At 35.0% G+C, this 26,471-nt stretch overlaps 2 protein-coding genes and 2 pseudogenes across 2 annotated transcripts; all 4 read left to right on the top strand.

Annotated features, from left to right (window-relative positions):
- Positions 1–598: 598 nt before the first annotated feature.
- Positions 599–3,197, top strand: LOC120184601 (probable receptor-like protein kinase At2g21480). Its single transcript, XM_039189023.1, has one exon. It carries the CDS (start codon positions 602–604, stop codon positions 3,128–3,130), a length of 2,529 nt encoding a protein of 842 aa, XP_039044954.1. The 5' UTR covers positions 599–601; the 3' UTR covers positions 3,131–3,197.
- Positions 3,198–4,958: 1,761 nt separating this feature from the next.
- On the top strand, positions 4,959–11,170 carry LOC120184546 (annotated as a pseudogene).
- A 3,600-nt stretch (positions 11,171–14,770) lies between these two features.
- On the top strand, positions 14,771–20,756 carry LOC120184591 (RNA-binding protein 28-like). The gene is given in 20 exon segments (XM_039189015.1): positions 14,771–14,928; positions 15,027–15,087; positions 15,166–15,202; positions 15,361–15,491; positions 15,564–15,644; positions 15,740–15,818; positions 16,124–16,257; positions 16,771–16,910; positions 17,036–17,086; positions 17,190–17,272; positions 17,363–17,417; positions 17,498–17,612; positions 18,076–18,452; positions 18,454–18,581; positions 18,666–18,763; positions 18,766–18,878; positions 18,967–19,037; positions 19,365–19,533; positions 19,658–19,787; positions 19,943–20,756. Coding segments are annotated over 20 exon segments (2,859 nt in total). The 5' UTR covers positions 14,771–14,829; the 3' UTR covers positions 20,650–20,756.
- Positions 20,757–22,959: 2,203 nt separating this feature from the next.
- Positions 22,960–24,499, top strand: LOC120184582 (annotated as a pseudogene).
- Positions 24,500–26,471: the final 1,972 nt, after the last annotated feature.

Below are 26,471 nucleotides of genomic sequence, written 5' to 3'. Positions count from 1 at the left end.
TTATGCATTTATGTTAATTTTGGATTCAATCATTTTGACTTCCTATTATTTAAAAACAAAAAGATATTTACAATATGGCAGGATATGGCTATGTGGTAGTGACAGTTAAAATGCAGTTAAGCAAGTTGGAAAAATATGTACTATTAAAAGAAAGGAAACAATTATGGTTAAGCCATGGACCATGTCCAAAGCTGGCAAATGTCTAAAAATGGAGACCAAAAGCAACAATTTCTCAACTAAAGAAAAGTAAAAAAAAAAATGAAAAAACACCCAAAAATCTTAATCCACGAAACATTGCCCTCACAATTTGTGTATTGCAAATCCAATTCTGCTGCCAATCTCTTTTCCACCATTGATATCCAGAGCATAAACACAGAGAAAACAAGCCCCTGTTTTTTTTTTTAAAGAAAATATAATATAATTTCCTTATTTTCCCCGAAGACCTTTTTGTTTGTTCATTTGCGACTTGAAACATCCTCCCCCACCCCCCAACCCTCATCCAGGAGGGACGGAGATAGGAAAGAAACCAATTTCAACGTCAGATTTTCATTCCATTTTTTTCTATCTTCCTGTTTCCCATTGTCCACAACAAGCCTCTTCCATGGCTATCCTCCTGGTTATAGTGTTCCTTTGCACCTTCATTTGTCACCCCACCGCCATTGTTGCCGGTGCCACGGGTCCTTTCAATCCGACGGACAACATCCTCATCGATTGCGGTGCCAATGAACCGCCCAAGCTCCCCGATGGAAGGTCGTTCAAAACCGATAAGGACGCGTCTCAGTTTCTCGACACTAAGGATGATGCTCAAGTGTCTGCCTCCAATGTCAATCTCCCTTCGCCTTTGTTTTTAAATGCCAAGGTGTTCCCTCAAGAAGCCACCTATACTTTTGAGTTGAAACGGCCCGGTTTCCACTGGGTCCGGCTCTATTTCTACGCGATAAAAGATAGCAAGTACGATCTCCTGCAGTCGACGTTCTCAGTCTCGGCGAACCAATATGCTATCCTTCATAACTTCAAGATTATCAATGGAAGCATACCTGTTCTCAAGGAGTATCTTCTTACCATGAATGAACCTAGATTCATTCTCAAGTTCTCTCCCATGACGAATTCGTTTGCTTTCGTGAATGCCATCGAGGTCGTTTCTGCGCCGGATAGTTTGATCGCGGACGAGGGGATGTCGCTCTTCCCGGTTAACAGCTTCCAAGGCTTGACCAAGCATGGTTACCAAGTTGTTTATAGGTTGAACATGGGGGGCCCTTTGATTACCCCACAAAATGACACCCTAGGAAGGACTTGGATACCTGATACTGCTTACCTTGAGGATAAAGCCTTTGCTTTAAAAGCCTCCACTTCAACAACTGCAATCAATTACCCCGAGAAGCTAACCCCGTGGATTGCACCGCCAACGGTTTATTCGTCCCTCATTGAGATGGCGGTGCCTGAGGCCGGCACGATAAACCCAAACTTCAACGTGACATGGCAGATGGAAGTCGATAAAGCGTTTGATTACTTGCTCAGGTTGCATTTCTGCGACATTATCAGCAAGGCACTCAATACCCTGTATTTCAATGTGTACATCAATGGTAAAATGGCTATCTCCGGGTTGGATTTGTCGAGCATAACGGGTGGTCTGGGTGTTCCATACTACAAAGATATAGTAGTGAATGCTTCCACTTTCACCAGTGGACTAATAGTTCAGATCGGTCCGCTGAACAAGGATACGGGAGAAACTAATGCGATTCTTAATGGTTTGGAGGTGATGAGAATGAGCAACTCCGCCGAGAGTTTGGATGGGGAGTTCGGTGTTGATGAAAGCTCGACCTCAAGCAACAAGGGTACGGTGGCTGTTGTCGGTTTCGCCATGATGTTCGGCGCCTTTGTTGGTCTCGGTGCAATGGTTATTAGATGGAAGAGGAGACCCCAAGATTGGCAAAAGAGGAATAGCTTTTCTTCATGGCTACTACCACTCCATGCTGGAGACAGTAGCTTCTTGAGCAAGTCAGTTGGTTCCCAAAAAAGTACCTACACCTCATCATCACTAGGCTTAGGCCGTTACTTCTCCTTGGCAGAGTTGCAAGAAGCAACCAAGAACTTTGACTCGAGTGCGATCATCGGGGTCGGCGGGTTCGGAAATGTGTATTTAGGCACGATCGATGACGAAACCCGAGTTGCTGTCAAGAGAGGGAACCCACAATCAGAGCAAGGTATCACAGAGTTTCAGACAGAAATCCAGATGTTGTCAAAGCTGAGGCACAGACACTTGGTGTCACTGATCGGTTATTGCGACGAGAACAGCGAAATGATCCTCGTCTACGAGTACATGTCCAATGGACCTTTCAGGGATCACTTGTACGGGAAAAACTTGCCATCTCTATCATGGAAGCAGAGGCTCGAGATCTGCATCGGAGCGGCTCGCGGACTTCACTACCTTCATACCGGTACCGCACAAGGCATCATTCACCGCGACGTTAAGACTACCAACATATTACTAGATGATGCCTTCGTTGCCAAGGTAGCCGATTTCGGGCTGTCAAAAGACACACCTATGGGGCAGAATCATGTTAGCACAGCAGTGAAAGGCAGTTTCGGATATTTAGATCCCGAGTATTTCAGGAGGCAACAATTAACGGAAAAATCCGATGTTTACTCGTTCGGGGTCGTCCTATTCGAGACCTTATGCGCAAGACCCGCCATTAACCCACAGTTACCGAGAGAGCAAGTTAACTTAGCCGAATGGGCAATGCAATGGAAGAGGAAAGGCTTGCTCGAAAAAGTCATCGATCCTCACCTTGTCGGTGCCATCAATGCCGAATCGATGAACAAGTTCGCCGAGGCTGCCGAGAAATGCTTGGCCGAATACGGTGTCGACAGGCCTTCAATGGGGGATGTTTTATGGAACCTGGAACATGCATTGCAGTTGCAAGAATCATCCTCGGAGGGAAAATCAGAGGAGGAAAACAGACAATCGAACACCGCCACAACCCCGCCTCCAGTCGTCGCTCCACCGTCCGAAACAGTCCCTCCACCTGCTCCTCAGCCAGAAACCAATCCATCAGCCGGAGGTGATCAGAACATTGAACACTCGGGGACTGCAATGTTTGCACAGTTTCGAGAGCTGAATGGTCGATAAAAAAATATACTGCGGCTTGATAATTAGGATCATAAATTCTGGCATCTCTTTTTCACATAAAAGAATTTTTATATATTTAAATATAAATATGGGCAGCACTTTCTGCATGTAACGACTCAACTCTCTCTCCTGATCTCTTGTGTGGGGTTTTCAATTTCTAAAATTCAACAATTAATATATATGCTCTGTACTACTGTTTATTTTATTTCTCGCTTATTTATATTATTATATGCATTTTTCATTACAATGATTTCCACCTGCTTTTACTAGGAATTATAGATTTTTGTTTAAGCTAAAATACAATTTTGTTAATGTGTTGGTTTATAATTTTATATTTTTTCAAATAATTTTATATTTTTTCAAATAATTAAACCATAATTTTTAACATGATTAATCGTAATTTTATTATTTTATGGATTGACATGAATTTTTTAAATTCGACAACGTAAATAAGATGATATAAACTTTTATGTTAAGAGGAGTGAACTTCAACTTCTAAAATTTTAATGGACGAAAATAAATTTTTAATAAAAAATATATAGATAAAATTTAAAATATATGATAATTTTAATTTTTTAGGGAGACGATTAGGGGTGACAATCGAGTGGGGAAAAATCGAAAACCATGGCATCCGAACCGACGGGATGGGGAATAACCCAAATCTTCACCCATGGGAATGGAGATGGGGGAAGTTTTGTCCCGAAACTTAAATGGGGATGAGGACGGAGATTGTTATATCCGAACCGCGGGGATAATCGAACCATACTCGTGTGAATAACAGTGGGATCCCCGAAAAATATCCGTAGGGATCCCTAATATTTTACAAAATTTTAAAAATATATTTATAATCATTTACCTATATACCCTTAATATATATTTTAATAAAAAAAAATATATAATAAGATTGTGAGATTACATATTGCCACTGTTACATCTCAAATGAACTAAAATTGAAGTTTAAATCTTTTCTCATTTAATATACATTGATTTGTTGAGATTGAAAATGATTAAGATTGTACATATATATTGGGTGTTAGAAGAATATTGATGTTTGAAACTTTCATATTATAAATAGAGACAAATTTGAGACAATTAATATATCTTATAAATTTTAGGTATTGTATTTATTTCAAAAATGTTTTGTTTATTTTTTGGATGAAGATTAACCTAAACCCGCATAGATCCGTAAGGGATGGATATGGGGACAAAAAAATCCCCGAAACATATAATGAAGATTCTCAAAACCTTACCCACAAGTGTTAGGAACGGATTGGGTAATGCAAAACCGTCCCTGCCCCGACTCGTTTCCACCCGTAGGGACGATCGCCCCACTTGCCCTCGCCTAGGTCCATCCCTGAACATCAATTTAATAACAATAACTAATGGTGTTATCAGTCTGAACCTATGAATAACATTAGAAAAGTAAAGGGAATAAGTTACTCCAAATCATAACAGAATGTTCAGATCTCTAATTTTTGCCATAATACAGAGACTAAGATTCGTAATTAGACCTAAAACTTTTCGCTCCGTACGCAGTATGCCGTACAATCCGTTATGGACTCGCAACGTGTTACTTTATTATTGGCCCACGGTGAAAAGCTGCAGAGCGACAACTATTACCAAATCCCCACACGCCACCTGTGTAGATATATAAGTATGTAGCACAGATTTTGTACCTTGAAGCTTTAAATTTTCATCCTTTTTTATTCCTCTTTATTTCTTTGCTTTAATCAGTAAAATGTAAGAGCGAATCAATTTCAAGTTTTGTATTGATATTTCTTCAAATTTAGGGTTTCATACTCTGGTTATAGTGATCTGATCTGATCTGATGGAGCCTCCATTGCCGGTAACGCCGACAAACTACGGAAGCTCAAACGGTATTACATATATAATCGCCGATGTTTAGTTAATGATGTTTGGTTGACAGTGTCTTTTTTCAATATAGAGATGGACGAGGGGGAAGCATGGATAGTCTATTCTTCTGAAAATTTCAATATATTTTATATATTTTTATATTTTTTATTGATAATTTGTTTTCGTCGTTATAATTTGATCCTAACAAAGAAAATCATTCTTCCCGTATATGATTCAACACATTTATGGAGATTACAAGTTGAACGCATTTATAATTGTTTTGGATTTAGATTTGATGACGATGCATAACAAAATTAATGATATTTGGTTGACAGTGTCTTACTCTTAGTTCGATACAAAGATGGATTGGAGGGACTCTGGCATTTAATTCTGAAAATTTTAAGTGATTATATATTTTAGATATTTATTTTGTATTTCATATTAATAATATATTTTAGTTTTTAGAATTTTATAGATTTATCTCCTTTTAAATTTTAAAAATATGTTTCCTCTTATATAAAATGATGTGTTTATAATTGTTTTGGATTTAAATTTGAAGACGATGGATAGTTTAGTGTGTTAAAAATATGAATGGTGTTTGCATTCATCTTCCTTTTAAATTATTTGAATGCTGCATTTTGATCTTTCGGTATACGATGATCTTCGTTTGTATTATTTGCTTTAAATTAAAGATGGATAATTGTTCCTTTTAAAAATATGGATGGATGATTTATAATTGTTTGTATTCAAATATTATGATATTTCTGTTTGTATTTGTTTTTGTGAGAAATAATGAGAGATTAAGTTTTTAGAGTCTTTGCATTTTTTGACAAAAATGAAGTTTTGTCCCTTCCCCACCTAACGGCATGGTTTGAGATGGAGCAACATGAAATGAAGCTAAGGGACTAATGTCTCGTCATCTCTTGTTCTGAATGTTAAAAGGGTCAAGCAAGATGACACGAGAGAAATTTAACTTTAGAAAGTTGTGGATGCATGTGTTGGTGGAAGAGGCTAAATCATCCATTTAAAAATAATTTATATGTCGAGTAACCTTTTTGTAATGAAAAATATATAATGAAAATCAATTGTCGAGGGAAGCCATAGGACCCCAATTTAACCTGCAGAAGTTTTTATTTTGTTCAGAGAAAATTAACCACATAATCCACTACTTGGGATGCAAATGTACTTTATTGTCTAATTCAGATTTTTCTCTTAATTTATTTACTAGTTTCATCTCCATCCAATTAAGGACATTTTCAATATCACTGTTATACTAATGTTTGATTATAGGTCTTTTGAGTTAATACTTATAAAATACTCGTAGGTGAGGGTACTTCGAGCTCAATGGCAATAGTCTTCAAGCTCTAAAGTGTATGTTTCATGTTCTTTATTCTACTTTTAATTTTGTTGGCGTGATTGATTTGTTTCAGGCTGGGGAGTCTATGAGAAACAGAAGTTCCTTGAGAGAAAATGTTAGTCTAACCAGTAAAAGTGGTCTCAAGAAGGATCAAGACAACAAAAATCCAAGGCCTCTGCACCCTTTTCAGGAAACTCTATTGAAGAAACCATCTGGGATATTACCCTCCAAGGTGAAAACAGTATGTTCTCTTACACATATTTATATGAAAAGCACATGTATATTTTATGAAAAGTTTAATTTACAGATATTAGTTTTATAATTTTTTTTAAAAAAAGAAAAACTTTTTGTTTACTCTGCATATTTCGAGGTTCAAAGTTATAAGCTTTTATGTTTTAGTTCTTTTATACAGCATTCAAATATTTACATTAGCTCTTTAGTTATCTTTAGTTTTTCTCTAGGCCTTTACAGGTTTTAATGAATATAGCCTTTGAGGACAACCATGGAATCCTACGCCAGTTCTCATGAATAAAATATTAGATCATCTTCCTTTTTGTATGTGTTCTTCAGATAGAGAGAGATTTAAGTTTTTGGTTTTCCCACTTTTGACAAAAAAGAAGTTTTTTTCCTGTTCCTCATCGAACGACATGGTCTGAGATGAAGCAAAATGAAATGACACTGGTGATAATTTGAACTTTAGAAAGTTGTGGATGCACATCAAGGTCTAAGAGATTAAATCCATCCATTTGAATATAATTTTGTTCAGAGGAAATTAACAATATAGTACACTACTAAGCGATGCAAATATCTGTGATCGTCTTTTTCAAAATTTTCTCTATTTATTTTCTAGTTTCTTCTCTATTTATTTTCTAGTTTCTTCTCATTCATATTGGGGAGATGTTCAATGTCACTGTTATTTTAATAGTAGATTATAGATCTGTTGAGTTATTACTTATAAAATACTCTAGTATATTTAAAGTAAAATGGTTATGGTCTTCAACCTCTAAAGTATATGTTTCATGTTTTTTATTCTATTTTTATCCAATCTTAATTTGATTGGTGCGATTGGTTTGTTTCAGGTCCGGAAGTCTATGAGTAACAGAAGCTGCCTGGAAGAAGATGTTAGTTTAACCAGAGAAATTGATACCAAGGATGAAGACAACAAAAATCTGAGGCCTCTGCACCCTTTTCAGGAAATTGTATTGAGTAAGCCTTCCTCGAAGGAGAAACCGGTATGTTCTTGTGCACATATTTATATTTTGAGTTGTGCATTTCAAGGTTGAAATAGGGACATAAAACTCGCTACGAACATTGACTTTATATTCCTATTTTTTGATTAGTTGAATTTACATGTTCAAAGTTATATGCCTTTATGTTTTAGTTCTTTTATGTATAATAATGATTTAATTCAACCCTCATTCACCCAACAAGAAAGTGGGCAAATATGGCATTCAAATATTTATATTGGCTCTTTGTCATCATCTTTAGCTTATCTCTAGGCCCTTTCAAGGTTTGATGATTAGCCTTTGAGGATATTCTTTCACCAGTGCCCATGAATAAATATTAAATTCTCTTCCTGTTTGTATGTATGCTTGTGAGGAAGATAGAGTGAGTAAGTGTTTAGTCTTTCCATTTTTGACAAAGTTTTTCCCCGTCCCTCATTGAAACGGTATAGTATGGGATTAAGAAAATTGAAGTGAAGCCTGGGGACCAATGTTTCTTCCTCACTTGTTCTGCATGTTAAAAGGGTCAAATAGGACGACATGGGAGAAAATTTGTACTTTAGAAAGTTGTGGGTGCATATCAAGGTCTAAGAGGCTAAATATTTAAACAGACTTTTGTTGAGAGGAAATTAACCACATATCCACTAGTAAGTGGTGCAAATATATTGTCTAATTTACTTTTTTCTCTTAATTTGTTTGCCAGTTTCATCTCAATCATATTGGGGATATGTTCAATGTTACTGTTATATTAACGATTGATTATAGGTGTTTCGAGTTAATGCTTATAAAATACTCATATGTGAGTGTATTTTGAGTATAATGGCTATTGTTTTCAAGCTCTTTGTGTATGATTTATGTTTATTTTATTTTTATCCAATCTTAATGTGATTGGTGTAATTGATGTGTTTCAGGTTGGGGAGTGTAGCAGTAACAAAAGTAATCCGAAAGAAAATGTTAGTCTAACCAGTGAAACTGATCTCAAGAAGGATGAAGGTGTTTACCTTGGTGTTGAAGAAGATGCTGATACTCAAAGTGAGAATGTGGATGATGGTTTAGGAGATATTTGCCAGATGTCAATGGCATTAGAGATTTCCAAGGTATTTCTGACTTTTGAGAAGTAATTGGTGGAAACCAATTGTCTTCTTTCAGTTATTCACTAATATTAAATTGCTTTTAAAAAAGTGATGGGGGGTGCCCTTTTTAGAATTAAATTTGTGTCTAGATGTCGTCAAATGTTATGCTTCTCAGTTTTGGCATAACACTTGTGCAAACATTTTGGTTTTGTTTTGATCTGTTGTTATCTTGGTCTGATTCCAATTGTGAGTGGAAAAAAATTACCGAGCAAAACCCATAATATCTGAGTTCATAAACATATAATTTTACTATATGGAATTAGTACCATGTCTAACTTCGTTTGCGCTTGATATTACTTACCAGCATAGTGTTCATGAAAGATGGTGGTAGGATAAGAGTTCATAACACATAATTCATGCTTCCCTCCTTCATGTAGAATAAGAAACCTCTTTTTTACATATTAGAATCATTATTAACGTGTTACAATTATTGAACTTCAGGCAATTAATTATCCCATAACAAGTATCTCCTATGTTCATTATGACTTGCAATGTTTTGGTAGGAGGGTTTTGAGGATCTTTCAAGTGAACTGATGTCAGAAGATGAGGATTGTGACCATTCTTTTGTATTGAAGGATGATATTGGTTACGTGTGTCGCATTTTTGGAGTTATTGATAGAGGAATTGAGACCATAATTGAGGTTCAGTTTAACAAGGTATATCAATCTTATGATCATTCATCTCACTCTTTTGTACCTTATCCGCTCAGTTCCTGGCTGAAAATTTCATCGTCTTTTTGTGTATTCAGGTTAAAAAGAGTACACGCACTTACGCCGTAGAAGGACGGAATGCCAAATATAGAGAGCCGACTGAAACTGTTGGAATTAAGTTGTCTGAAGGTAATTTAACAGTAATTGACATAGCTGCTCATCCAAGACATATGAAACCTCATTAATTAGAGGGCTTTAATTTCCTGCTGAGCAATTTGGTAACAGAGAATCCTGGGGGCTGCATCTTGGCCCATGCACCTGGATCTGGAAAGACGCTTATGATAATCAGCTTCATGCAAAGTTTCCTTGCCAAATATCCACAAGCTAAACCACTAGTTCTTCCGAAAGGTATCTTGGCTACATGGGAAAAGGAGTTCCTAAGGTGGCAAGTAGAGGATATTCAACAGCTTGATTTTTATTCTGTGAAAGCTTAGAGGTGCTGAAGCAGTGGGTTGGGAACAAGAGTATCCTTTTTCTGGGGTGCAAGCAGTTCGCTACTGTAATTTGTGATGGTGGAAATGACCCAACTTCCGTTTCTTTCCAGGAGATACTGCTCAAAGCACCTTCAAGTCTAATTTTGGATGAAGGCCACACACTGAGGAACGAAAACACTGATGTGTTACAATCCCTTGCAAAGGTTCAAACACCTCCAAAAGTTGTACTTTCAGGAACTCTCTACCAAAATCATGTCAAAGAGGTGTTTAACATATTGAACCTTGTTTGGCAGAAGTTTCTGAGGTCAGATTCTTCGAAATTAATAATGAGGAGGGTAATGAGCAAGGTACAAATACATGGTGGGAGGAAACAGTTCAAAGCTGGAGCAGATGCAGCTTTTTACGATTCGGTGGAGCACACTTTGCAGAAGGATGAAAACTTTGAGAGGAAAGTCTCGGTCATACATGATCTACGTGAGATGACCAGCAAAGTTCTTATTACTAAAAAGGTGATTTTTTGGATGAGCTTCCTGGACTTGTTGATTTCACCGTTGTGCTGGGTCTTAGTTCCAGACAGATGGATGAAGTTCAGAAGTTAATAACGAAGGAGGTTCAATATTTCATCTGTTGGTAGTGCTCTTACATCCTAAACTGGGTTCTTTCTCGGAGAAGTCCGACACGACTGATGATAATATCGATAACAAGATGGATGACTTGTTAGACAAGTAAGGTATCAAAGAAGGAGCCAAAGCAAAGTTTTTTCTCAATATGTTAAATTTATATAAGTCAGCCTGTGAGAAGCTCCTTGTTTTTAGTCAGTATCTCATCCCCTTGAAACTTTTAGAGAGATTATCTGTGAAAATGAAGGGTTGGCATCCAGGAACTGAGATTTTCTCAATCACTGGTGAATCAAGTAATGAACAAAGGGAATTGTCGATGGATCTCTTCAACAACTCTCCCGATGCTAGAGTTTTCTTTGGATCTATCAAGGCTTGTGGAGAGAGAATTTCTTTGGTCGGGGCATCACGAATTATTATGTTGGATGTTCATCTTAATCCATCTGTGACCCGACAAGCCATAGGCCGTGCATTTCGCCCTGGACAAAAGCAGAAAGTGTATTTATATAGACTGATAGCCGGAGATTCTCCTGAAGAAGAGGATCATGCTACCTGTTTCAAGAAGGAATTAATCGCAAAGATGTGGTTTGAGTAGAACAAGTATTCTGGTGGCCAAGTGTTTGATATGGAAGCTGTTAATATAAATGAGTGCAATAACCTGTTTTTGTTAAGAGAAGATATTAGGTCTCTGTACAAAAGGATTATTTGTTAATACAAATAGTTGATGTTTTTTTTTCTTAAGAATATCTCTTTTGAGCTCTAATTCATCTTGTTAACATGATCTTTTTTTGGGTCTAATGAAAAAATTAGTCTTCAAACATTTATTTAAATAGTCACTTTAGTCCCAATTGTTTTTTGAAGCATTTTAACCCATAATATTTTAAATATTGGTTAAAATAATTCATATTAAATGGAAATTGTTAGTTAATTAACAATCAATTCATATCTCTAACGTACTATGTTCAAATGAGCTTAATTAATGACACGACACATGCCACGTCACCAAAGTGATGGCGTGACATAGGTTATATCACCTAAAGTGATGTGTTATGCCACTAATTAATCACATATGCAAATAACACATTAATGACCGGTCAACTAAAGTTTTTCATCCAATAAGAGTTACTTTTATCAAAATTAAAATATTGAAATAAAATGTTTTAAAAATAATGGCCAAAACAATTATTTGAATAAACACTGAGGATTAATTTTATCATTATACCTTTGTGCGTATTGGATGAAATTTTTTCAAGGAGAAAAAACTATCAACATTTTAATTAAAATAGTTAATAATATAAATTATTTGACTCGTTAATGAGCTTAAATTTTGAGAATAATGTGTACGAAAAATAATTAAAAAGTTGAGGGTATTTAGGAATTATTTTAGGATTTGAATAATTTGTTACAATGTACGTGGAATTTGTCATGTGGATGTGATGCGTTCCTTAAAATATGTTTTAAAAAATAGAACTCGTCATATAAGTTAAAATAAATTTGTATGAAACTCGTTATCTCCGCTTGAAAAATTCTAATTGTTTATTTTACATCAATATAAATATTTTATATATTCATTTAATGTAATTGACAATATTATCTTGAAAAACACTTTGCTTTTTTTATTATTTAACAAAATACGTTTATGATAAGCTTTTTATATTTTATTCGTGTGATATTTGTAATGTCAAGTGCTAATTTTATTTTCCTTCAAATTTCAACAAATATAAAAATATTAAAAATTTAAATTATTGGATTGATGTCACCTTCTAATGCAAAAGAATTGCATATATTAATTGTATGCAATTCTTTTGCATTAGAAGGTGACATCAATCCAATAATTTAAATTTTCGTATTATCCTAAAAATCAATTTAAAATGTTTATGAATTCTACAACATTATAAATTAATTTTCGTAATCAACAAGAAACTAACAAATTATTTTATTCATTAAATTTAATCAAAATCCAAACTTCATAAATAAATTATAAAAATAATTGCTGAAAACCCAGGGTTTGAAAAATGCCGGTATATACAATATGTGGTGACGTGATTAAATTCAAAGAAGTTTTTTAACAAATGTAAACCAAAACTTGTCTTATTTTGGCAAACCGTATAATCATTAATCGACACGTTTAAAGTTTGATTACGTGATTAATCAACTATTAATAATTTGGATAGGATAATCATCACACCAACAGACTGAATGGGTCCTGTAAAAGTCAGCTATCGCTTTGTAAATATAAATTGTATTAATGGATTATGGATTATTATGAGGTATATTGATAATTAATTTAAGGGTAAAGTTTACAAATAATTCCTAAAATTTTAGGTATTTTTTACAGTTTGGTCATCTAACTTTTGAAATTTGCAATCATCAAACTTTTAGTTCGCTTGCAGTGCGCTCCCTGACATTACCTCTGTTAGTTTTAATTGACATGGCACGTTACCTCGTGTTTTCTTCTTTCTTCTCCTCCTCCTTCTTTTGAAGGGAATACTTTTCAAACTACCACATACAGGGGCGTGGCTGAGCCAGTGCACAGTGCGCGACGACGCAGGGCCTCAAAAAATAGGGTCCCGAAATAGAGTATATCTATTAGTTGTTGTCATTAAAAAGCAGAAAAATAGGTATACAGTAGTGGTTAGATCATTGAGCCCATGACTTTGTTGATCCTATATTCGAATCTCGTTAACAAGTAAAATTATTTTTGGGAAAAACAATATGCAAGTGGGTCTGCTCAGTTTAATACAACTGTATTTTTTTTTCTTCATTTTGATCAAAATAAGTTCGAGATCTAAATATCCCTTTACAAGAATTTACACAGGTCCTCCAACAACCTAGTCATGACCCTGACCACATAATAAATACACTATGTTCCAAGATGTGAGGAATTCTAGTGGAATCCTTTCTGCACCAACCACAAAGCACAAGTCATAATAACTTGTGCAACTCTTTGATTCAAATCATCACATAATAGTTTTCTAAACATCAAGGTCTTGCATCTTTATTCTGACTATTTTCTCAATAACATCATGCACACCAGTTAATGTAGTCGGCCGAAGCAGCAAGCTCAAGTTTTACTAAATTCTCAATTCATATTTTTTTAAAGTGAAATAATGAAGAACTTACAGTGGAGTTCGGGAAAAAAAATATCGAAAGCCTTGTTCTCGTCACTGTTTGAAACAGATAAACCCTCTGCTCTAGTTTTTTTTTATGCTTGAAAAGAACAGCTTTTGATTTACACTCTTCAAATGAACTCCTCAGATACTTTCTTGAATCCGTGCAAGCGAGAACAGATTTGGACAGAAACAAGCGAGAGTGTTTGGGAGTTGAGAAAAGGAATTTGTTGCAAGCGAGTGATGAACACGCGAGAGAGCGGAGAAGTGTTGTTCTCTCCATTGATTTTTTTTTCTATTTCTGCAAAAAGAAGAAGAAGAATATAACGGGAGGTAACATTCCGCGTTAGCTAAAACTAACAAGAGGTAATATTAGAACCGTACTATAAACGAACTAAAATTTTGATGATCATATTATAATTTTTAAAAATTAGGTGATCAAACTACAAGCACCCTAAAACTGTGATAAGTGTTTTATTTGTGAATTTATTCTTTAATATATAGATTATATACGATTTATGTTATAAAATTTATCTATTCTAACGTGGTCTATCTTATTTGAGTTTAGAGTTTGATATTTATTAGGTATAAATTGTAATGTTTTATTTTTATTTTAGCTATTTGTTTTGGTTCAGCCAATGTTTCATTTTAAGATAAAAAAAATCTTATTTTGAAGCAATGATTATTTGTTAACTAGTATGAATTAAACGATCTTAGTAGTAAATATATTGTTATTATTTTTTTAAGGGTCCGGATTCGAGCCCAAAAATACTAAGGGTGTGAGCATTTAATGTTAAATAATTGAGAGTTATCTTTGAACATATAATGTCTTATATTTATCATAGATTAATAAAAAAATTTATTAATTAATAATTTTCATCCATGAAGGGATTTTTTTAATTTAAAATAAAATATAAAAAATCAAAATACTATAAAAATAAAAAAGTAAAAAATAAAATAAAATAATTACTTATTCAAACATTAACAACATCTTTTTTTTCTATTCGTATTTGAAAACGTTCTCGGGTTAATCAAGTTTATAGAAGCAGCCCTGTGGATCCAAAAGTAGGCCCATAAATAATACAGGGATCATAACGTATTTTGGGCCTTAAATTCGTACAGAGAGAACCCTAATCTATTTTTATGCCCGACCCGGATAAAATTTTAAACCCCCCATACGCTTTATACAAAGAGAACATGCTTTGGGTTCTAGGTTCGAAAGTTTTCCATTCCACTTCCTCCGCAGCCAAACCATCCATCAATGGGGAAAAACAAGAGGTTCGACAAAAGACCCGAATCCGAACACTCACCTTCCACCGTCTTCGTCACCAACTTGCCTTACTCTTTCACCAACTCTCAGGTGTCCCCTTCTGGAAATTATGCTTGAGAACTATGTCTTAGATTCTTTTCTGTATATATAGAAATTAAAATAGTAGTAAATGGTTTTTTTCCTTCCAGCTTGAAGAAACATTTAGCGATGTCGGTCCGATTAGGCGTTGTTTTATGGTTACAAAGAAAGGTATGGTTTTAATTTGATTTGTTCATCGTGATTTTAATCAGTTGTTGATAAACATACTAATGTGTTCTTTGTTCATAGGGTCAACTGAACATCGTGGCTTCGCTTTCGTTCAATTGTAAGTTAAAATTGAGGTCCATTTGAATCTTTTTTTTACGCTATTACTTTTTTTCGTTTCAGAGTTTTAGGGCTCTTGGTTGGGCTGAATTTTCATGCTTCGTTTGGGGTTTAACTTTCTTCTTTACCTTTTTCTCTGTGTTTGCGTCACTTTGGAAGTGCTGTTGCTGAAGATGCCAACCGTGCTATTGAGTTGAAGAATGGTTCTTCTGTAGGAGGTCGAAAAATTGCAGTTAAATATGCAATGCACCGTGCTCCATTGGAGCAACGGCGGTCAAAGACAACCCAAGGTTTGGCTATTTCAGAATAACTGTGGAATTGTATGCATGTGTTATCTGGATGTTAATTACTGGTTGTCTCAGATGATGCGACCAATACAAAGAATGACGATGGTTGTCTTACCTCAACTGTAGAAGAGCATGGTTCGAGCCTGCCGAAATTAGGTTACAAAAGCTTTTATGTTATTCAATTACAATAGTTTGTTGTTATTTCTCATTAGTGACTTGTTTTGTTGTTGATATTTTGAATGCAAATATAGAGAAACCTGTGCAACCTAGAAAGTCAGCAACACTTTGTTCTGATCTAGTTGATAAAGGGAATTGCTCAGAGAAGCAGAGGTACTAAATTTGATTGCTAATTTAGTAAAAACTAGAATGATATATGGACTTCTAAAATATCATCATGTAGTTATTTGCAGGCAATTTTGAATTAATTTTCACTCATGATATGAATCATTAGAATGCTTTATGTTTTTTCTGATAATATTAAAAACACACTTCTTTTTATTTTCGTTTTTATGCATATTTAGTTTAATTAGTTTTTTATTTCGCTAAGTACACTTTTGGTTTTCACTTGGGAATTATGTTGTTCACTCTCTGACACATCAAGACATGACTTTTCTTCTCCTCTCTATGTTATGAAGGGTTGCTAGGACTGTTATATTTGGCGGTCTTCATAATGCTGGGATGGCTGAAGATGTCCATCGACGTGCAAAGGAGATTGGCACTGTCTGTGCTGTAACCTATCCTGTTCCAATAGAGGAGCTTAAACAACATGGTAAGCAAAAAGGTGTCCTTTTCTAAAATTTAATCAAATTGTTCTTTCACCCCCTACGAAACCTGAAATAGTGAAAGTTCAGAAGTAGAGTAATGTTATTTATGAAGAGCGCCTTGGATAATTTGATAGGGAACTAGAAAATTTCCTACTTTCGACATTGTTGGTGTACACTGTACAGTATATTCTTTATAAAATATTACCAGTTGAAATGGTTTATGATATAAGCAGGCTGGTTGTGAGTTGTGACATATGTTGTTCTACATGCTTGTCATTTGCATGTGTATATACTATTGCTGTAATGCCTCTCTGTGAATACTTTATATCCATTCACAAAAATCTGTAACATTGCGTTATTATGGTGCTTCCAATTCCAAACTTGTCAATAGTTATACTTTGTTAAAAACTATGACATATGGTTTCTGGATTGAAATTGATTGATAATCCAAGTCTTTATTTGAGGATTACTTTAATTGTTGTGGAATAATTGCAAGCCATAAATTAAAAAATTCCTAGGTCTTGCACAAGATGGATGCAAAATGGATGCTTCAGCAGTGCTTTTCACAAGCGTCAAATTGGCTCGTAATGCTGTGGCAATGTTACACCAGAAAGAGATACATGGAGGCATTGTTTGGGCACGCCAGCTGGGTGGTGAGGTAAAGTAACCATGACAAAACTGTGGTGCTTTTATTTATTTATATAAGATGATTGTTTTTGAGTTCCTACTATTTACTTTTTATATCTAAGATCTAATTATTTTTCTCTGGTACTTGTGATCCAGGGCTCTAAGACTCAAAAGTGGAAGCTAATTATCAGAAATCTTCCTTTCAAGGTTGCTTGATGCTAACAGTGTATTTTGATTATCCCTATAGTTGATTTTGCTACTTGCAACTCGAAGCCTAACTTCTAAATTAGCTTATTCAACATTGTTGCAGGCTAAGTTAAATGAGATAAAGGATATGTTTTTAGCAGCAGGGTTTGTCTGGGATGTATTTATTCCACAAAATTCTGAAACGGGGTATCTTCTTTTCTTAGAAAATCATTTAAATTTGTCAATTAATTTTCTTTATTTTTTATTTTATACACATGGTTTCCCCCCTTTCCCCAGGTTATCCAAGGGTTTTGCTTTTGTCAAATTCACATCTAAACAGGATGCAGAAAATGTACTATTTCTGGTTTATCCTTTTTTGCTATATAGATAATTTTTCTGGTACCTGTTTTTACAATTATATTTCATTTTCAGGCCATTCAAAAGTTCAATGGGAATTTTTTTTGTAAAAGACCAATAGCTGTTGATTGGGCTGTTCCGAAGAAACTTTACAGTGCCGGCGCTAATTCTGTTGTTGCTTCAGATGATGGTTTGTGTCCTTGACTAAAATTTGTATACTCATCAAAGATATTTATTATCTTGTTTCTTCTGAGCCTTTGGCTGTTTCACCCAGAGCTGAATGAGTGACCTTAACCTTATGGATCAATCATCCTTATCAATTATCAAATAAATAAGCACATGTGATTGATTAGAGATTTCTTGAAACATATTCTGGTAATTTATGTCTGTTTTTGTATCACATGCAAGCGTGAGCGCACACACACAAGCACGGCACATACAGTAGGGATATACTATATATTTATGCTTAGTAGGTAGTCATGTTCCACATATATATATTATGCCTTTGCTTTGGTAATTGTTGCGTTTCTTTTCACCTTTTCTCATCTGTACTTGGCTTTATGTCATGCCATTTTCTTGATAAATTCTTTAGTAAAATTTTCATCTTCTCATCTGTACTTGGCTATATGTGTATCATTGCTATGGCTTTACAGGGCAGCTGAATAAAATTGACAAGGAAAGTGATACTGATAGTAGTAGTATCGATATGGAAGATGAAGGTGGGGACAATGATAGTGATGATGGTATTGCTTCAAATGACTCGAATATATCAGAGATGGAAAGGACACCAATTGTACTGGATTTTGATAAGGAAGTAGACATTGCGAGGAAAGTGCTGAATAGCTTGGTGACATCCTCTTCTAAGGATTCTCTTCCTCTCCAAGATGATGCCATTATGCCCAACGGGAAAGACGAGATGAATGTAGATGAAACCATCGATGTGCAAGATAAGTTACCTGTTGAATCTGCAATAGAACCAGATGTGATTAAACCTGAAAAATCTGGCAAAAACAAAGAAACTGATGGCGAAAGATGAGTTGCAGAGAACAATTTTCATAAGCAACCTTCCATTTGACATCGACAATAAAGAAGTGAAAGAAAGGTTCTCTGCCTTTGGTGCAGTGCAATCCTTTATTCCCGTCCTCCATCCAGTTACCAAGTATTGACTCTAAATAGTTTGAAATGTTTTATGTCTCACTCCTTTAAACCTGTAATACTTATTGTTCTTTTGCTCCCCTGGCAGGCGACCGAGAGGAACTGGTTTTCTCAAGTTTAAAACTATAGATTCTGCTGTTGCAGCAGTTTTAGCAGCAAATGCTGCATTTGGTTTGGGTATTTTTCTCAAGGTAGGCAGCTCAAAGTGTTGAAGGCATTGGATCGGAAATCAGCACATAATAAAGAATTGGAGAGGGCTAAAGCTGAGGAACATGACCAGCGCAACCTGTACTTGGCAAAGGTTGCTTTACTTTACACATAATTGAATGTCCATTAATTTAGTGTGCTTGTAGTATAGTTTTGACATTCTTGTTTATATGACTTAATAGGAAGGACTTATAGTTGAGGGGACACCAGCAGCTAAAGATGTTTTGTCCAGTGAAATGGAAAAACGCAAAATGTAAGGATTAGTTTTATTTATTTCCCCTGATATTATAAGTCCGATACTGACACAAGTTTGTTCCGCCAGGAATGATTTAAATGGATAGTAAAAACAGAATGGTAGTTTAAGGACAAGGTTAGGTAGATGCTGTTTTCTGAATGTTTCACATTTAATCTTTTTATATGAAAAAGAATATTCAAGTATGTTACAAGATCCTTGAATTAGCTTTAACTTTTGAAAGCAACTCGATAATGATAGTTCTTGATGGTCTTGCTGGTTCTCTTGTGAAACTTAACTTTCCTATATTATTTATATTTAATCTAAGGCGCTTTGGATGCCTTCCAGGTTACATGAAAAAAAGATGACCAAGCTCAAATCCCCGAATTTCCATGTTTCGAGGACAAGACTTGTTATATATAATTTGCCGAAGTCCATGACTGAAAATGAATTGAAACAACTTTGTATTGATGCAGTTACCTCACGAGCTACAAAGCAAAAACCTGTAATACGACAGGTTAGATAAAATTGATAATCTGTTGTTAAAGTGTTTTTTCCCCTTTAATTCGTTACATAGTTTTCTGCATGTATAGAGTGCTGCCTTATGTCTTAAATTTGATATTACCCGTTCTGACATGCAGATCAAGTTCTTGAAAACTGTGAAGAAGGGAAAGATTGTTGTTAAAAATCAGTCGCGTGGGGTTGCCTTTGTCGAGTTTACGGAACATCAGCATGCACTTGTTGCTTTGAGGGTTCTCAACAATAATCCAGGTAAGTCCCTATTGTTATATCTCATTTGTATGATGGCTGTAATTTTGATGCTAGATTTGTCATTTTTTTCTCAATATCTTACAGGGGGGGATAAAGGTTAATTATATTGTTTTTTTTTCTATTTATAATCTAAAATTGTCATTTGTTGTTTGCAGAAACATTTGGTCCAGAGCATCGCCCAATAGTGGAGTTTTCCATCGATAATGTGCAGACATTGAAGCTGAGGAAAGCCAAGATACAAGCTCAGCATCAAGACGCTAGTGATAATTTGAACAATGCACAGCAAAAAGAAAAATCACATCCATTCGACGATCAGCCTAACAAATCACGGAAACGGAAATCTAGAGATGAGAAAAGGGCAACGAAGCATTCAGAGTTGAACAAGGCTGAGATGGAAAACAGAGTTGCAACTGGAGAAGGCCAAGCTAGTAAGAAGCCAAAGCATAAACTGACCGGTGAAAAGACAAAACCATCTTGGAAAGAAAATTTGGAAGGCTCCAATCAGAAGGTGAAAGGATCAAATCATAAACCCGGTCGCAAAGCCGGCCAAAAGTCTGTTGTTGGAAGTTCTGTAAAGGTAGAAACAAATGTTAAGGAAACCCGCAAATTAAAGTCGAAAGAGGTGGAAGCAATTCCTCAGCCAAAAGAGAGGACGCGACAAGTGCATGCAAAGCGGGAGGAGGGAGAGGCGAATTCAAAAGGAAAACGGCCAAGAAGGAATAAAGATCCATCAGGGAGAGATGTGGTGGATAAACTCGATATGCTAATCGAACAATACAGATCAAAGTTCTCTCGGCCAAAATCGACACCCGAGGCTGAAAAACAATGTTCTAAGAAGCTTAGAAGGTGGTTTCAAGATTAATACCATTAACAGGTTATGAATAATTTTTAGCATATCTTAATCATATCCATCTTTTAGGGTAAAATGAGAGTATTAGATGAGCATTTTGATGTTAACGCAATTGCCATACAAGTTTTGTACTATGTTAACGATTCTGTGGACTTTGTAACTTGATATACTGTTGAATATTCTGTATGGTTAAAACAAGTTTTGAGTTTGGATCTCTATTGATATCAATGGCATATACTCTACATTTGATGCAGCCATTGCGTAGGGATAAACAAAAGAATATCCCCTCAACCTCCTTTGGATTATTTATTTATTATCGTAATATGATCATATTGAGAAATAATAAGAAAATTGAAGTATTTAAAAGGTTTTTTTTTTAAATAAGGTAAAATTAGTAAGAATAACTTAATAAGCTCCAAAATTCAGAGACCACGTTCTTTCAAAAAAATCAAACATCAATTAATTGAATTAAATGCTCGAACCCATTCTATGATTTTGTAAGATTATAAATAATTTTGGAAGTTTTAAGATGATTTCATGGATTTAAAGAGATATTTTAGAATGATTGGATGAATTGAATGAGGGGGTCAATTCAAATCTTATGATAATATTTGAGATTTATTGATTCCCGTATACGACAACCGACAATGATCATCACTTAAGTAATTAATTTCTAATTAAAGAGAATTGATTGGGAACTAAGGTTCATAAATTGATTTTTCTGATGTCTCATCTTATAATAGTAATAATATTTTCTTTAAAATTTGTGTTAATCTAAAATATAAAAATCAAATATTCAAAATTTTAACATCAAAATCTAATTTTTTTTATTTTATTAATAAATTTAAATACACTATCATATTTTTTTTTATTCTGTGTGGTTTCTGATGACAAACCCTAAATATTTAGAAACTTATTAGGTTTTATATTAAATTTACCATTTCAGCTATATATTTCTCATTATATTTAACTAATAATTCATTCATATATATTGAAAAATGGGATCAATTATAGGCCCATCGGTCATCACAATATATTATAATATCAAATAAAAAGCATTAACAAGTGTTTGTTGGTCCAGAAAAAAAAAGACAAGGTAAAGTATCATGATTTTGCCGTCAAATTCTATATCTTGTCTTTTATTCGTTTTATTATTTTTTAGTCTAAAATGTATATAAAATAATATTTATTTTAAAAATTTCAACCATTTGATGATGAATATTAAAATATTTTTACAGACGTCATGTTAAAACTCAAAATCTTAAAATATACCGGATATCTTTTAACCGCTAAAACCAACTCAACAGTTCCAAAACAGCTGATGACAAAACCGTTTAAATAACGGCGTTATTGAAACGGTTATTACAGGCATCACTGATCAAACAAAATCAAAAGAATGGTCAAATTAAAGCCCAAAATATTGTCAAAAGTAACCGAACCGAACCCGAATGGTCCAATCCTAATCCAGCATCTTCCCTATTTTCATGGAATTCAATTTCCTTTCGGCGGTTACAGAACAGCCCAAAACCTGAAAGCAACCGCCATTCAACTCCAGCACTCCACTCTTCCACGTGTCTTTCTACAATTGGAGCTAACTTACCTTGCTATTCAGCAACCTTTTGTAAATGGCGTAATCATGATTTTAATCCTTCTACTAAAACAGATTTTAAACTTTAACCCCTTTACTTTTTTTTATTTAACCACTTGTGCCCGATTATTAATCGAATATTTCGGATCAAATTTTACAAAAACTCATTATGTGACGATCCTCCTAATCCAATTTAATTTTTTTCTTATTATTTTACGATAGATTATTTAGGATTTAAACCTTAGATTTAAGTGTTAACTATAGACTTAATTGACTAATCCATTTACTTTGATCCAAAATAATTTATTTATTTTAATCTAGAATAATTTGATCAACTACTCTTATATTATTATGGAAAGATCTGAATTAATAATAATCTTAAATTATTACTATTAATTTATTTGTATATTTTTAATTAAAATTAAGATTTTAAGTGTCATGTAAATTTATATTGTTAGTTAAGAATTCTATACCATCTTGATTGTGTAATCAGTAAATAGTAAAAATATATTTTGTGCCATCGTTTTAACGAAATAACTAATTTGAACCTACAAATGATTAAATTTAAAATTTCTCATGATAGAAGGACTTAAAAGTAAAACTAAAATTGAAACTTGTAAATTACCCAAAACACCCTCATGACTGTTAGTTTTGAAAATTTTAGTGCCTCCGCCGCCTTTAAATAAGGCGCCTTCGTTCCCCGTTTCCCTAAAAAATAAAAACTTTCGGTTTGAGGAAAGAAGAAAAGAATGGAATATCGCATTCTTTCGATGTTTGTTATTTTGTCTTGTTACTTAGCTGGCGTGATTTGTACGGAGACTTTCTCCGCGGGGGGGTTCCAAGTTGATCCGTTGATCGAGCAAGTAACGGACGGTCACGATGGAGCCGAGCCACCGCTGCTGACGGCGGTGCATCACTTCTCGCTCTTCAAGGACCGGTTCAAGAAATCGTACGGGTCAGAGGAGGAGCACGATTATAGGTTCAAGGTTTTCCAGTATAACCTGAAACGGGCGGCGCGTCATCAGAAGCTTGACCCATCTGCGACTCACGGGGTGACTCGGTTCTCCGATTTGACTCCGGGCGAGTTCAGGAAGGCGTATTTGGGATTAAGGAGATTGAGATTGCCTAAAGATGCGACCGAGGCACCGATTTTGCCTACCGATAATTTGCCTGAAGATTTCGACTGGAGAGAAAAAGGAGCTGTTTCACCCGTCAAAAACCAGGTCCTTACTTTTTTTCTAAAGAATTTCAATTTTATAAGTTCTGATTTCATATAATTTATTTATGAATTTTATACTGGGTTTTGTTATTAGGGTTCATGCGGATCATGCTGGTCTTTTAGTACAACAGGAGCCTTGGAAGGTGCTAACTTTTTGGCAACCGGAAAACTCGTGAGCCTCAGCGAACAACAGCTCGTGGATTGCGATCACGAGGTTCCATTTTCAACCTCTTTTTTCTATTTTAAGCTGCCAAAAACGAAAGAATCGATGAACATGATAATAAAAGATCAAATATAATTTCAGCTGTTTACTTCACATTACATGCAATCTTTTTGGTTTGCAGTGTGATCCAGAAGAGAAAGGTTCATGTGATTCTGGATGCAATGGTGGGCTAATGAACAGTGCTTTTGAGTATACTCTCAAAGCTGGTGGACTTATGCGGCGGAGGACTACCCTTACACCGGCACTGATCGAGGGACCTGCAAATTCGACAAGACCAAGATCGCTGCCAAGGTGGCTAACTTCAGTGTTGTTTCTTTAGATGAGGATCAAATCGCTGCTAATCTTGTCAAGAGTGGTCCTCTTGCAGGTAAATATTATCTTCTTATGCATAATTTATGTCATGTTGATCTCGTTCCGGTTAGTTTCTCGCTTACGGAATTCAATTATTGGTTGTTTTGTTTGAACGCAGTGGCTATCAATGCGGTGTACATGCAGACCTACATTGGGGGGATTTCATGCCCATACATATGCTCCAAACGCCTTGATCATGGAGTGTTGTTGGTGGGGTATGGTTCGGCTGGGTATGCACCAGTTCGCATGAAGGAAAAACCATACTGGATCATTAAGAACTCATGGGGACAAAACTGGGGCGAGAATGGGTTCTACAAGATCTGCAGGGGTCGCAATATTTGTGGTGTAGATTCCATGGTTTCTACCGTTGCTGCTGTTAATACCAACTCTCAATAGACCTTAAAGCTCTCATGTTTCTAAATTTGGGTTCAAACAATTGAATGTTTATTACTGCAAAGTTTAATTAATCTTTTTTCATTAATTTTTTAGCTATTGTTTGCGCTTTCCTGAAATTGAACTCGAAATGTTTCGACTCAAGTTGGTTTTCATAGATGATAGAACACGACTATGGCTATTGCTAATTAATTTGATATTTTTTTGAGACTACTGCTAGTAGATATATCAGTCTCCTTTAACTCTCACTACTCAAATTGAAAGTGGAACCCTTAGACCTAACTTAATAGTTACTATTGAATCATAATAGCCCCGTTCATAAATCATTTTTAAGAAAAACGTTTACCAATTAAAATATCATAGATAAACTTATGTCATTAGGCTGAGAATAATATTTAAATAATATATAACCTCTTACAATATGAAATCAATACTTCACCTCCTATAGCCAAATCGATCCTATAAAAAAAGAAAAGAAGAAAGAAAGGAAGACTAAAATAGAATAAGCTACAAAATTCAGTGGGTCCTTTAGATATAATTAGATAATATAAATAATTCAAGTTTAATTTACTAAACAAAATAATATTTAGAATAAAAAAATTCATATATTTACCAACAGAATGCCACAACAGAAGTTCACAACCTTACCTTTTATTTTAGATTAACATAACAAGAACATTATCTTCCGCACAGGAACTACAAACCTCCGAAGATAGCCGAGAATAAATAAAAAAAACAAATGAAGATGTTATCATCCGAAGAGGAATCTGAGTTAACCTCCAAGCAGGAACTCAACAAAAATCAGAATGGGGAAACAATTCTCCAAAAAGGATCCCAAACAGAAACAAGAAGTGGATATTATCCTCTATGGAGAATTCTATGCAGAAACAGGACAAATACATTACCCTCCGTAGAGCATCCTATGTAGAAACATGATGGGGATATTACCCTCCGTAGAGGATCCCATACAGAAACAGGATAGGGATATACCATCCATAGAGGATCCCATGTAGATAACATAAATACTTCAATGCACAAATTAATACTGATAAAACATCAAACAAAAATCAGACATGTTATAGATAAATATAATCAGAACACGAACACACTTACAAATAACATAATATAATAACCAAACAATATTCAGCATACTACACGGGTTAAGGGGACACATTTATATCAATTCAATATTACCATTTAAGCCCTAAGCTTCCTACTATCAATAATGTTAGGTCATTCGGGATGTAACCGTATCTCAAGATGTACATGCAGAATCAAATTGAGTTGAAGATGGTGGTCGGGAACTACTGAAGAGCGATGTAAAGATACATTATCATCTTCAGAACATAATACCAAAAAGTGAGTCCAAAATCTCATAATTTACAAAACATATTTATGACTTAAAGTGATAAATAACGCAAAATGAGGCTTTCGGGTCAGAATTTGACAAAATAGACTATGAAAACGAGCTCGAAACGTCGAAAAATATAAATATAGGGGTCATCAAAAAAGTTAACGATCAAAGTCAATGGATTAGGTCAAAGGGTTGGGTTAACAGATCAGGTTAATGGGTCGAGTTTAGGTTCGATTAATAGTTCAAAATTGGTTCAGTTAGACTGGTTCAGGATCGATTTAGTTAAATCAATTCAACCCTCTAAACCGATATGCAAGAAAAACATCTTCCACAAGCGTAGTGGCGGCGCGTGTGGCATGTGGGCCAACCTCCGGTGGCCGGAATTGTACCAAAATTTTCAGACTTACATTTTTCGATGTAGGGAGTCCCATTCTAAGGTCGGTTTATGAAAAGGAGCATTGGAGATGATGTTTTTACGAATCTCAACCTTTTCCCCTCTTCCCGATTACGAACGACGGCGGTGCAGGAGATAATAACGTTATCGGGCGGAAGGGAACAACAAGAGGAACCTAACGGTGCTAGCGATGACACCCACGACGACGTAGACGGTAGTAAAATGGTAAGAACCCAAAGGCAGACCTAGCTTAGGAGTTACAACTGAATCAGAGTAGCCCTTTGATAAAACATTTACCGATTAAATATCATA

The sequence above is a fragment of the Hibiscus syriacus genome, unplaced genomic scaffold, assembly GCF_006381635.1.
Source record: "Hibiscus syriacus cultivar Baekdansim isolate YM2019G1 unplaced genomic scaffold, ASM638163v2 tig00003918_pilon, whole genome shotgun sequence".
In the NCBI taxonomy this organism is placed as follows: domain Eukaryota; kingdom Viridiplantae; phylum Streptophyta; class Magnoliopsida; order Malvales; family Malvaceae; genus Hibiscus; species Hibiscus syriacus.
Note: the sequence above shows the minus strand (reverse complement) of the source record. Positions and strands in the feature narration are given on the sequence as shown.

Bases quoted from the DNA above. Each gene is read 5' to 3' on its own strand.
- LOC120184601 (XM_039189023.1), top strand. From the start codon at position 602: ATGGCTATCCTCCTGGTTATAGTGTTCCTTTGCACCTTCATTTGTCAC.